General features: G+C 43.0%; 1 protein-coding gene across 24 annotated transcripts in view; it reads left to right on the top strand.

Moving 5' to 3' along the window:
* Positions 1-14,326, top strand: part of Rbfox2 (RNA binding fox-1 homolog 2) — a 234,156-nt gene that overhangs the window by 101,119 nt on the left and 118,711 nt on the right. Inside the window, exon 1 of one of the 24 annotated variants that reach the window (XM_031348221.1) lies at positions 7,232-7,425. The exons of the other annotated variants lie outside the window; for them this stretch is intronic. Coding sequence (XP_031204081.1) covers positions 7,411-7,425 — 15 coding nt within the window. The 5' untranslated portion in view covers positions 7,232-7,410. Of the gene's footprint in view, positions 1-7,231; positions 7,426-14,326 lie in introns of those variants that run through there. 24 annotated transcript variants of the gene reach the window in all.

The raw sequence follows: 14,326 nt of genomic DNA, 5'->3' as shown, positions 1-14,326 counted from the left end.
CCCCCACCCCCCATTTTGCTTTCCTTTGTTTCTATCTTCTTTGCCTTTTGGATCTTTCCCTTTGGGGCTTCCTTATATCTAAGACAGGTTTTTATTTTTCACTATGTATCCACCCTATATTCCTTTCCTAGTTTTGAAACTGGTTAGCCACATCGCCAGAACAGAAGTTCTTCTAACCTAAAAGCTGCATTCAGAGAAAAGGCCGTGGGAGCTTTCCCTCTCAAAAGGCACACACAGCACTGTCATCGTCTGTACTTAAGAGTCCTTCTGCGTCCTGGTTGTACCACTCTGTAACAGCTCTGTCCATACAGCTTTCTGTTGGTGAAAATGTTTTGTATTTGTGTGTCCAAGGTGATATCTACCAGCCATGTTTGACACTTAACAGTGACCAAGGAACTGAACTTTGAATTGAATAATTTGAATAGTCACATTGGACTAGCTCCTAGGTCTGGGCTTGCACATGCCTAATTTGATTAGAGTGCCGCTTCAGTTGGGTGGTTTTTATCATACTGCACAAATTTACAGCATTGGAAATGAAGCAGTTTAGAGTGTTGATAATTAAATTAGTTTAAAATAAACGAGTAAATCGGAGCTGCTTTTAATACTAGTATTATGATTATTTCCAACTATTACATTTAAACTCACTGGTGCTGCTGGGAGGTGGTGGCGCACGCTTTTAATCCCAGCACTTGTGAGGCAGAGGCAGGCGGATTTCTGAGTTCAAGGCCAGCCTGGAGTGAGTTCCAGGACAGCCAGGGCTATACAGAGAAACTCTGTCTTGAAAAACCAAAAAAATAAAAAAATAAAAAAAATAAAATAAAAAATAAACTCACTGGTGCTGATGTTTATTTATGGCTTGTAGTGATGGTAAAGCTTTCTGTCCTTTTGGTAACTAGGGGAAATTAGTAGCACTCTAATTTTATTTATAGGACTTGGTTAAACACTTGTTAAGTGCCAGAAATGCCTGCGAATAACTTTGACCTTACTTGACAAAAAGTCAAGGGATAAAATAAATGTTCCATGATAGAAGGTCTCACTTGTGTCTGGTTGACACAGGAAGTGCTGCTTTCTAAATGAGAAACTACCACAATCAAGGAAAGCCTGCCTACAGAATTCATGGAGCTGTCAGGAAGAAGAGAAGCAGGGCATGGGATAGGGGACCAGGGGTTGGGAGGAAGGGCCTCATGTAGATGGAGGACCTGGGGAGTCTTATTTCAGGGAAGGGTGTTTAAGACATGAAAGGTAAGAGGAGCCAGCCTTGCCATGGACAGAGATTATGGAGAGAAAGGAAAGAAAGGGTTTAGAGTTTGGGAGAGAGAGATGGAGTTTACTGGGTCAGGAGCTGGCATAAGACCCCAGTGTATTCAGAGCAGTGATAGAGAGGAGATAATGGCTTGAAGTGAGGTTGGAGGGTTGGGAACCTAGCAGAGCACAGAGGACATTAAAGGAGTTTGGATAGAAAAAAATCTCTGTGTATGCTAACATTGTAGGTGTGGGGTGTGTGTGCTATGATCTTGTTCTGTGTCTGCAGTGTGGTAGATATTTTGACGGGGAACAGTAACACAAATGGAAACAGAAAACAAAAGTAACAGAAGTACTGTGAGGTCCAGGAAAGAGATGTTACCCTCTGGATTAGGAGAAAGACACCAAGAAAAGTCTGATGCACGGTTGTCTAGGAAGGGGTCCTTATTTGTGGACTTGCAGGTCGTGCCATTCAGTGAGGCAGGGAATGGCAGGGGTATGCCAGATTTCAGCATTGTTGTTGTTGGTGGTGGTTAAGGAACAGAGCATGTAATATTTTGCCATGTCTGTGGGACAGCCAAGTAGTGATGCTAGAACAAGGGAAGAGAGGCGGTTGGGGCTTGGTCCATCACTTGGTCATTAGTGGCGTGATGGAAGCAATGGCAACCTAGGAGGCAATTTGGAGAGAATGACCTAGATTGAGTAGCAAGGATTATTTTCTGATGAAGGAAAAAAAAAAACCCACTCCCCAAAAAGTCACCAAGGAGTAACCAGTGGTAATGTTAAAACAAAACAGGCCTACACAATCCCCAAGTTATAACATGTTTGAAACTAGGGGAGAACATTTAAAAAAGCTGTCAGCTTAGTGACTATTGCTGAGAAGGTAGCTAATTTCATTGGGTTAGATGGCACAGCATGGAAGAGGTAGACTGAGTTGGCTTAATGAGTGCAGGACTTGGCGACTTTGATCAGATGGAGGGAGGAAGGATAGAGAGGAGATGGAGCCAGACGACTTGTTTGAGTTTCACTGTGAAGTAGTGAGGAAGAAAGTGGTTGGATGGTAGATGGCTGCATGGGTGGGTATGACGGACAGGATGAAAGGGGACCCTTTAATGACCATTCCCTGTCAGCCCAACCTGTTACCGGACATTTACTGCATTCTACTCACAGAGATTGATACAAGCTGCCACTCACACTTGGAATCTGTACTCAGATGGCCACTTGAGGGGCATTGTGGTGTTGCAGGCTGACACCTCACAGTTCACAGGGCATTGCTAGACTGACTTCCAAAGTTAGGATAGTAACACATCTTGGTGAAGAGAGCAGAAAGGGAGGTTTTCAGAAGTTGAGGTAAGTGTTTCTTATCTGATCATGATCAACAAAGAGATGAGGTGGACAGATGAGAGAGAGAGTTGCATTCTCACCTAGGCACTTAGGGGACAATATATATACATGGACCACAGGGTGGGGGTACAGGGTCTCTTCCTTGTGTTGGAATGTAAGTGCATGTGTACATCTCTAGGCAGAACTGAAGCCTTGATAGTGAGAGGACACTTTCTTCTCTTTGAAAATGACCTATATTAGTAGAGAGCATCAGCGAAGAGTAGATGGCAGGGAGGGAATGAAGGTCAAAAAAAAAAAAAAGTCAGCTTACAGATTGCCTAAGCCTACTAGGGCAGCTTTAGGGTCACCATTTGCAGTGCAGTTGTGAATACACAGTGACATTGACTGTGCGACTCGCCTCTTGTAACATCAGGTTGTGTGGTGCTCACTCAGAGGAGACAGAGCCTTGCATCCAACCAGGCAGTAATGAGAACAAAAGCTTGAGGGTATTTGCAAGGTAGTGGTTATAATTATGGTTCCTGGAATCAAAGTTGGACAGAGACCGTGGAAGACAGAACTGGAGTGGGTAGGTAGTGCAAGAGCTGCTGGGGCAGGAGGGCGTCTTGAGGTCTCCTGCTATGGTGGAGAAAACACCAGAGACAGCCAGAAGCTGGGGAGATTCTTGAAGAGATAAAGAGGTTTTCTGTGTCTTTCCCTTGCCATTGGAGAAAGATTTCCCCTTTCTTATGTATGTGGCTAGAGATCATTTTAGCTGTCCTAGAACATAGCTGCACCTCTCGGGACCTTTTTGTTACCTACTGCCTGCTTTGGCCAGTGCCTCAGCATGTTTATTCCAAGTCACAGTCCTCTCTCTGCCTTTGTCTTTAGTCTCCATAATGGGTGAGGCAGAATGCAGGGTGACTCCAGGGTAAAATCCCACTGACCTTGTCAGTCTTTCAGTTTTCAGCAAAGTATGACATAGAAATGATCAGATCCCCTTTCTTGTCCAAGAAGCTTTTCCTTGATAATGACGTGGGTGCTGGTCATGGGTAGTCATTGGAATAGCATAGTTCTGTCAGTACTACTATTTTAAGCTGAGAGGAAATAAGGTAAGGAGAGACTCATTACCTTGAGCTTTTATTAAAAGTCAAATTCAGCTGGACCTTCAATCCAGTATCTCTAGCTTACGTTTTCCTTCTTTCTTTCTTTCTTTCTTTCTTTCTTTCTTTCTTTCTTTCTTTCTTTCTTTCTTTCTTTCTTTCTTTCTTTCTTCCTTCCTTCCTTCCTTCCTTCCTTCTTTCTTTCTTTTCTTTCTTTTCTTTCTTTCTGTCTTTCTCCTTTTTGTCTCCCTCCCTCCTTCCCTCCCTCCCTCCCTCTCTCCCTCCCTCAGGCAGGATCTCATTTTTTGTAGGCCTGGCAGGCCTAAATGCTAGGATTTAAAGTGTACATGCCACCATGCCCAGCCATCTAGCTTTCTCTGTTGTAGTGAGGCTTATTGTCTCCAGGTGAAAGAATATATACAAAGTGTACATCGATATTTATCTCAGGTCCTTCTTAGATCTCAGTACCTGATTTTCCAGTTATGTTCTTGACCAATTATGCTGCCTCTCCAGTTGTAGATACTTAACCCAGCTTTTCGAAGTCACAGGAAGCTTACAAAAACTAGTAGTTTCTTACAAATTTTGAAAATCTAAAATGTGACCCACCAGACTTCCTGGTACTGTTGAAAGCAGCAGTCACGATGCAGGTCCATGGTAGCGTAGACAGCATGCTCAAGCCGTCTTGGGTTACCTTTCTTTCCCAGAGTCAAGCATGCTAGAGATTTCTTAAGATCTTCCCTGGAAAAATGCTTCGTCTAGTACTCAAAATGACCTATCTCCCCTGGACTAATACAGAGGCTGATAAAATTTGGAGCACAGACATGCAGTGTGTGTGGGTTTTTAGGTAGCTGCATAGTGTGGAATCATTATGTCCTCGTGTGGTGTTACCCAGGGTCCCACATATGCTACCCAAGCAGTTTTACTGGCTGTGTCCACAGCTCCTTAACATGAGTCTCATGGCTATAGACCACTGACTTCCTTATTTGACTCTGATGATTGCAAAGACTTTCCCCTGCCTCTTTGTTTCTTTGTTTTAAGGTAGAGAATGTGAGCATGTATGGGCATGAACACAGGAGCTTCTCTCGGCTTGTCTGTGTCCTTCCTGTTTGTGAAGGAGCGACACAGAAGAGTTTGACTTGTGACTGTCCACGTACTTGAAAAGTTATAATCAGGAGAGAATTACAGACATTTACAACAACAAATTTCCTATGGTTTCAAAGATGTTTCTAAGTCATTCTACCTATGATAATTGTAAAAAGGTGGTTTTCCAATTTTTATGACATATTTAGACTTTTCTTGCTTCATTTTGAGGAGTTGTTTCCATGAATTTTCTCATGCTTTGATGCAGATAATTTTTTTTTTATTTTATCCCATAAAAATAGCCTTAAGTTGGGTGGCATAGGCTGGTGCTTATAGATCTTGGGATACTGAAGCAGGAGGATTGCCATGAATCCATGGGCAACCCAGGCTATAAAACAATACCATGTCTTACTCCCCATCCCCTAACTACAGTCTCTTAGTGTAATGTTAATGTGTTTATTTCTCACAGAGAGGGGTAGAGCTGGTGGCTTTAAATTTAGATCATTGGCTGTGAGACAGGAAAACTGCATGTACTGATTAGCTGTGTACATATTAAAGACTCTAAATAACAGTTTATTTAATTAAGATTTGTTTTCTTAGGACTGGAGAATGTCTCAGAAAAATATTCGGGTTTTTGTTTTTTAAAACTTAAAACAAAAAATCAGTCCTGACTTTAAGCTTAGAAGTTCTTACTTTGCTTGTATACTAGAAAGGAGGCAGCCTTGTCCTCAGGAAGCAGAGAAAAGTTCTGTGGGAAGAACAGAAAAGATTCTAAAACTGAGAATCCTGCCCTGCCTCCAAGTCTGATAGATCTGATCAGGGAGGAAGGGGACAGGCGTGTCTAGGCTCCCTGCAGGGCCATGCTTAGGGTGGCAGAGAACACTGGCACAGGTGCCAGAGAGCACCAGCCTTGCCTGGGACTTGCAGGCCTTACTCAGAGATTTCCTAAGCTGGAGGGAGCTGGAGGGAGCTGGAGGGAGCTGTTTAAACGTGTCAGGGAGGGAATGTAAACCCTGAAGGAGCTGAAAGGCAGTAGACTGTTTTTGTTTGTTTTAGTTTTCTTTTAATAAGTTAACTAAGCAGAATATTCCTTTAAAAAAAAAGCCAACATTTTGAGAATATTGTATAGCTCTATGGCAGTCACTATGCAAATGATTCCAGATCCAGAAATAGATAAACTGTACCCTGAAGAATGTGAAGAGAAGAATGGTGTGGAAATACCTGCTGTTGTGGAGGTGGCGAATGCTGTGTTACACACCCCAGGCCCACGAGGAGTTTTGAGGTAGGGTTTATTCTGAAAGCCGGGCTGGATAGCCCCAGACTATAGGATCTTCTTACTACTGACTTGTGAATGCCTGGAGTGGCAGTGCTTTTGAGTTGTCAGTGAGGTCAGTCAGAATGTGGGCATTGATTGCATACAGGGGCAGATTCACTGGTTTTGGAATGAAAGCCACCAGGATGAGTGATTCATACTTATTCATCAGTGGTCATAATAGGTGGAAGATTTGGTGTTCAGAAGACATAGTGTTTAAATTGAATTAAAATTAGAAAATGCAGCCAGGAGTGGTGGCACATGACTTTAATCGCAGTACTTGGGAGGCAGAGACAAGTGGGTTTCTGTGAGTTCTGGCCAGCCTGGTCTACAGCAAGTTCCAGGACAGCCAGGACTACACAGAGAAACCCTGTCTTTTGGGGGGAAAAGAAAAGAAAAGGAAAAAAAAAAAAAGTAGTGACCAAGATTGTGGCAGAGGCTTATATAGTATATGCATTTCTCTAATTGCAGCTCCAAAAAGTGTAACACCTGTATTTCATGGTTGAGGAATGTAGACTCTACTGTGGCCATGTTGTCAGGTAGAGTCTGTAGCATGCTAGAAACCCAAGAGCTATGTGACTCTAAAACCCTCATTGATGGTCCTTTCACACAGAAGGCTCTGTTAAATAGGGGCAGTAGTGATAGCAGCAAGAACTAATAATGACGAAAAACCTTTTTAAACGTATGTCTGAATTTTCCTGTATAAAATCTTACAGATTAATAGTTTTTAGTGATGAAGTGACAAAAAGCATAGTGGGCCCTCAGCCAGTGGAAAGCTAATGCAGAAGCCCAGCAGATCTACGTGCGTGCCCAACATCTACCAGGAACCCGGAAGAATGGGGACAGGGGGCAAGCTCAGTGCTTCTGCCTTGATCTTGGAGGGCAGAGTGTATAGATTGCATCACTCATGTTTGAACTGATTTGTGTCCAGCACTAGAATCAGGTGATGGTTGTTCGTTACCAGTCCTGCCCGGCCCTGCCTCTTGCAACAACAATCTTTGTGAGTGGCGATCTTGCTTCTAGAAGGAGAATGACAGAGAGATTCCCTGAAGGCAAATACAGAGAGTGTGTGCTGTACACTCCGGTTTAGACACTGGGCTGGGAACTCCCTGAGGGGGGGGGGAGAGGGAGGGTGAGAGGGAGGAGAGAACAACAGAACAGTCTGCGGAGAGGAGGGAGGAGGGGGGAAAACTGGTAGGGAATTTTTTAGGGGGCTTTTTAACTCAAGTGACTTGAGGGGTTCACCTCACTTGATCCCTTGCCCCCCATTCTACTATCCCTTTCCCTCTGGCTCACTGAAGTGCCTTTTTGCAGCCCAGGCTCAACGCCAGCTGAGTCTGCAGCGGCTCTGCCATGATGTACCTCTGGGTGAGTAGAGTGCTGTGGTGAGGCTCGCCCTTGCACATATAAGGAGTGGAAAGCTGGGGCTCTGCTCCTGCACAAAGGCTCAAGCATAGGCCCCGGCCCTTCCTCACACAGGTGAGGGCCGTCCAGCCTAGCACATCACTATGTCGGTGTTTGCTTTCTGAATGTTGTTTATCTTGTTAGACTTCGTGCAAGAGCTGAGCTCCCAGAGCAGTGCTGTCCCTTGGGCTTGGTAGGTTTGGAGAAGGCAAGTGGGCAGGTGACATGAGCTAGAGGCTTCAGGAGTAGCAGTCCCCCTTGTGGGTTGGAATGGGCTTGTGTTATGTGTCAAGAACACTGACCTTGATAATTCAGCCACATCTGTAGAGAGCACCAGTAGATGGCACAGTCCTTAATTAGGAATAAGCTTTTGTAAGTTTTTTTTCTAATAAGTAATGTCCTTCACAGTTGTCTTGTGAAGTAGGTCATTGTTGTTATTAAACCTATATAAGGGAAGTAATTAAGTCATAAAGTGACTTGCTGATAGTTAGAAATAAGGCCTATGGTAACTGGAATAATAATTAATAACCAGCTATTATAAAGCATTTTATATTTGTAAATTGAGAACTTAATACATACCTTACTTTAATTTACTGGTAATCGTGGCATTATAATTTGGGGGTAAAGAGAACATCCTATAGTTAGAGAGGTTTATAAATGGTGAAATATAAAATCTTTAAGGAAAATGTCAGGGAAAATGATACAGAGCCCCCTTCCTCCCCCCCTTGCTTTTAGTTGTAAAAATACTAAAATCAGTCACCCTTTGTAAAGATGGCGATAGCTGTCTCGAGCAGACAGCTGTTCTGTGTTGCTAAGGGAGCCTACTAGTCCTTGCGATGCCTTTGGCTACTAGCCAGCTTTTAGAAGTTTCGCTCTGCCCTTTGCCCTTCAGCCCAGATGTCTGGAATTGCAGGAACCTACTTGGCTCCAGGAAGCTACATTTGTAAATGCCAGAAGCCAACATTTTAATGAGGTTTGTGGAGATGGAGCTGGGTCGTAGTACGTATCTGTATAGTGTATTAGGGAGACTTCATCTGTTTCTCCTTTCACATTTGAATATGACCTTGAAATGTAATTTCCTCCCCTCTATTGATTTATTTTTGTAGTACTGTATTTCTGAGAACTCAGGGGTTTGCTGGTACACTAATGTGCACTAAGTAGTTTTTGCTGGATGGGGAATTGATCCCATCACCTGGAAGAATGGCCTTGTCTTTTGATTGTTTCTAAGAAAAATTGTGAAGGGATATGAGTTGAGTTAATCTCATTTCAGCTTACTTAGGCTTGTTGAAACTGACAGTGACTGTCTCCGTTCTTTCTTTTGTGTGTTTCTTATTGTTATACATATATTTATCTTAGTCCCTTTACTTAGGGCCCCAGAACAACTTGCTAACTAATACACCACATGTTGCTTTGAGATGCCATTGTGCCAAGAAAACTGGAACAGCCAAAGGCTCTCAGACAGACAGGATCTTTTTATGTAGTTCTGGCTGGCCTGGAACTCACTGTGTAGATTGGGCTGGGCTTGAATTCACAGAGATCCTCCTGCCTCTGCCTCCCAAATTATGGGGTTAAAGATGTGTGTCATCACACCCTGTTTACAAAAATGTTATTATCTAGAACTAGAGAATGTCTCAGTGGGTAAAGTACTTATTGTATAAGCATACGGATCTGAGTTCAGATTCCCAGCACTCATGTAAAAGAAAATCTAGTTGTGGCAGTGTGTGCTTGTAACCCCAGCACTGGGGAGTGGACAGATTGTGGGGGTCCAGTGGCCTGCCAGTTTAGTTTAGTTAAAACAGGATCACCAGGTTCTGTGAGACCCTGTCTTAGAGCATAAGGTGGAAAAATGATAAGGAAGGAGACCCTGATGCCATCCTCTGGCCCTCACATCACTCATGCACACACACTAATCCATAGACCCCAAGCTATGTTCTATGTGTATTGTGACATCTGAATCACCGGAGTGTTGTCATCTGCTCCAGAAATGTGCATTCACCTTACCGTCTTCATTGTCTAGTCCATAGACATCCAGCAGAACCATACCTGTACAGCCCTGAATGTGAAGGAGGTTATCTAGGTAGTCAAGGGTTAAGCAGAAATCCCTGAGCTGCTGTATGGGGGAAAGATCAGAGCTCTACTCTAGGGTTAGCTTTGATCACCAGTAGTCACTGAATACCAGCTCCTGTGACTATAGATAATCCTTTACTTGTTGTATATCTCAGCCTCCATACTCATGAGACAGTAGGGTTGACCCTGGAATGTTCCTGATTTTGAGAATTTTACAGAGCGGTAAGCATGCCCAAAAGGTGTGTTCTTTGAACACAAGAAAGCTATGAAAGTCTACAACACATGTTATCTCCAGCTGTCTGCTTGATTCAGTGTTAGTAATATGTCAGCAGCACTGTTTCTAGTGTTGTAAAAAAAGTTGTTGAGCTAGGTTCAGTTGTCAGTACTTCTGAAAGGTGTTGGGCATTCATCTAACGTGTGTATTGATAGGTAAAGGTTACAGAGCATCTAAGTGTTTTAGTTTGTGTAGTTAGTTAGCAGTGAGGTACAGCTCATTAGTTGGCCCATGTATTTAGAACAATGAGAGAAAATGCCTGTTTGCAATTCTCCTCTTTGGTGAATTTGGTGATGTTAGTGGGTGGCCTAATCTGGTCCAGAATCTTAAGTGGTAGAGACTTCTCTACATGCTACTTGTGGCCTTCCCAGTTGTATGGCTGTGAACCGTTACTTAACTTATAAATCTGTTCCCTTATTTGTTGTGCAGGGAAATTAATGTATACCATGTGATTATCATGATTTGATATGGCTATGAGACAAAGGACATGGTGTAGGTAGTCGCTCAGTAATTAACTAGCACACAAAAACAGTTTGTATTTTGTTGGCTTGTTTGTTTGTTTGTTTGTGTGTTTCAGTGGTCTCAAGTAGCTCAGGATGGCTTCAAACTGACAAAGCTAGCTTGGAACTCCTAGTCCCCTTCACTTTAGCTTTCATTTGCTGAGATTGTAGGCATGCTCCATTCTGTTCACCACAGGCCAACTTTTGGTTTTGAATATTTGCATCAATAGACTGTAAAACACATCTGAATGTTTTCTTCATTTTGTTCTCGAATGCATCCTTGAATTCACCTAGGGAGAACTTTGACAAACACAAATTAGTTCTATGTGAAATATTCACCTCTTGTTGATATTTGAAGTGTTGGTGGTAGGGAGCCCTGATTAAGCTGCCTTGGGAGTATAGACAGTGCTGTGGAGATTCCTTGTGTCATTTACTCACCCTGGCTTCTCTGCAGAAGCTCAGATGAGGACCCCAAGGCGAAGAAGACAGAAAGGCCTGGTGCCTGTTTTGAGCAGACACATTTGCTTGATGATTATGCATTTTCAAATCAAGTAAACAAGATTATACTGCACTTTCCAAACTCCCCAGAAGGAGTGGCACCCTCTTCAGTCTGAACTGGGCTTGACTAGGCCATGGGAGCTCTCACAGGACCATGTGTTGTGTGACTGGACCTCCAGGTCTCACTTGAACTGTTGTGTGGTCATCAATCAGTCCTGTCTTCACCCAGTGTTTAAGGAGTGCCTGCAACGAGTGGAACCAGCTGTTGCAAATACAAAGATGGTCAAAGATGTCTTGTGCCTTAAAGAGTACATGTACTGTATGGAGAATGTGTATAACAGTAGGGATTGTTGTATGGTGTTATTCAATTAAGAAAGTCCTACTATGTATTACATGTTGTATGTTATCCTCACAACATTGCTAAAGGATGTCTTTACTGCTCAAGTGAGGAAAGAGAAGAGAGAGTTCATGATACTTTTCACAGAATCTTTTGGGAAGAGGCTGCTTTTTTTTTTTTTTGAAATAGCTTGTTGAATGTTGACATGTCTGTGAGGGTAAATATCTATCTATCTATATCTATCTATATATACATATATATGTATATACATGTGTACACACACACACACACACACCCTCACAGTCCTCAACAACCCTGGATAACCTCCATTCCCTTTTTACAGACTAGCAAACAGAAAGTTGTGAGTCAGCAGTTGAGATTGTATCCTAAAGCACGTTGTTCCACTCCTAACCTCTCTTCTTTGCATCATTTCCTGTTGGCATCATGGCCACCCAAGATGACCTAGGCATTGGCGTGGTGGTGGGGGGAGGGGTTTGAGGAGACATGGATTCTGTTCTCACCACCACTGCTTTCTTGAGCCATGCTGTGCAGGTTGTGGAAGGAAGGCATAGTGCTTGGGAACATTCTGGAACTGTCCATGGAGTTCTTAGAAGAACATCCCTGTCAGCCACCTTAGCCCGTGCCTTCCCCCATAAAGCCTGGGTGTTTTAGAATGAACCTTGGCCTTACTTGTGCTGTGTATCAGTGTGTGGCATTTCTGAGTAGTAGTGTTCACATTTCCAAAACAAGATGGATAGCCAGTTGGTGTAATTTCTGTGAAAGTTTTCTCAAAGCTAGTTTGTACTAAGCAAATATAAAGCAACAATAATGGCACCTTTTAAATAGAAGTTATGTGCTTTTTCTTTTTTTTTTTTTTTTGTCCCACTTTCCAGAAATCACTTACCATTCTAATTGATCTACAGGACTAAAGAATGAGACACTACTAAGTTATGTTAATATAAATGAAGACACCATTCAGCTCAGATAACATAAGGCTAGATACTACAAATGTGTACCTGGCAATGAAGAAATGTTAGGAGACTTTAAGTGGGTTAGTAGTAAATGAAATAGAATATATAATAGTTGTATTTTTATCTTTTTAAACTATCTGTACAGATTAAGGCAGAGTAACAATGCAGAGAAGTAAAGTAACTAGTGAAGCGGCCTCAGGGACAGGGCTGGTATAAGTGGGACTCTGGAAGAGCCCAGAGGTAACACGGGCAAGATATTGCCATGATGTGGATGACTAACAGGCTTCTGTAGGAGGGAAGGTAAAGGGGATCTTAGATAGGATTTTGGATTTGATGTTTTGGGGTAACTTTGAGATGCTCAGAGAGAAAATACTGTGTAAATAGCTGTCTACCCAGGTCCAGGAAATGGAAAGAAGTTTAGTTTGTGAGAAACAACATAAAATGTCATACAACCTACATGCTTAAAATGAAATGGCCTGCAGGCGAGAGAGGACGTTAACTTCTGTTAGAGCAGGGTTAGCCTGGTGGGAAATAGGAAGCCCGTTCTTCAGGAGTAAGCCCAGGGTGTGGAAACCAAGGTAAGAAATTGGGAATTAAGCCGGGCAGTGGTGGCACATGCCTTTAATCCTAGCACTTGGGAGGCAGAGGCAGGTGGATTTCTGAGTTCGAGGCCAACCTGGTCTACAGAGTGAGTTCCAGGACAGTTAGGGTTATACAGAGAAACCCTGTCTTAAAAAAAAAAACCCTGTCTTAAAAACAAATAAACAAACAAAAAGAAATTGGGAATTAGCAACATGGCAGTTTAAACAAACAAACACATGCCTAGAAAACTGGATTTGGGTGATAGCTCAGTCTATTTAATGATTATATGAAAATACTAGGTGTGGAAATGGAGAGTTTTCCCTCTGGGGAGTCAAGACAGACAGGAGGGTTCTTGGGACTCTCTGGCCTTCCAGTCACCTAATTGGTGATCTCCAGGCCAATGAGAGACCCTATTTAAAACGAAGGGATGGCAGCTCTGGGGTTTGTTCCCCCACCCCCACCCCCATTTCCCTCTTCCTCTCTTTTTCTCATATACTTGCACACATTAAAAGAATAAAGTTCAAAAATTTCTTAGGCTATTATGTTAATAAGACTAAGTATATTAGCTGAAATTATTGTATTGTGGGTGGTAGGAGAGCAGCAAGTAGGGTAGGGTATCTTTCCGTAGGTGGTTTTGTTTCCTTATTTTAAAGTGGTAAGAGAAGGCAATTGAATATGTAAGGAAAGAAGCTTTGGGAACTCTTAGGTACTTGAGGAAACAAGGATGCATGACCCTGGATGGTTGCCCTGTTTACTCAGGTAAACAAGACCCGCGAGTGAAAGTGGTGGTACACGCCTTTAATCCCAGCACTTGGGAGGCAGAGGCAGGAGGATTTCTGAGTTCGAGGACAGCCTGGTCTACAGAGTGAGTTCCAGGCAGCCAGGGCTACACAGAGAAACCCTGTCTCGAAAAACCAAAACCAACCAACCAACCAAACAAACAAAAAACAAGACCCGAGTGAAGAGAACTTCCTACAGGAAGAAAGACCACAAGCCCGGGTCAGGCAGGGACAAGCTGAAACTTGCTGGAGTAGAGAGAACAGAAAGGTGATGGTCTGAAGTGAATTAAAAATATATATATTGAAAAAAAAAAAAAGAAAATAGCCAAAATACACTTATAAATCTGTCAAGGAAAAATAAAATTTCTGTGAAGGTTATCATGAAAGTCCGTCCCCCCCTCAAAACCAACCAACCAAACAAGAAAAAAGAAAGGTAATGGTTTGGAGAGCTTGCACAAGCCACCTTATTCACTGCTTGTAGGAGACATCTGAATTTTGTTCAGGTTTTGAATGGCCAGTGGTGTCAGAGCTTAGGATGAGAGATGGGAGAGCAAGTGGAGCCTCTTGCCAGAGTCTTAGGCAAGAATCTGGGGTCTGAAGGTCAGCTTGCTAGGACCTGACAAGCAGGCTTGGCTATGTGCTGAGATGAAGGAGAAACCTGGATACTCACCTGCCGGCTTAAGAAATTAGAATGGAAAGGACAATTTCTTAGAATAGAAATAGTCCTTTCCACACACCACAGCCATTTTTTATGGCTTGGCTTTTATTGATGTTGTTAGTGGTGGTGGTAGTGGTGGTGGATGGAGGCAGTGGTGGTGGAGGTAGTGGCGGTGGTGGTGGAGGTGGTGGCGGTGGAG

The sequence above is a fragment of the Mastomys coucha genome, unplaced genomic scaffold (genome assembly GCF_008632895.1).
Source record: "Mastomys coucha isolate ucsf_1 unplaced genomic scaffold, UCSF_Mcou_1 pScaffold11, whole genome shotgun sequence".
NCBI lineage: Eukaryota > Metazoa > Chordata > Mammalia > Rodentia > Muridae > Mastomys > Mastomys coucha.
This window is presented reverse-complemented; position numbering and strand designations above follow the sequence as displayed.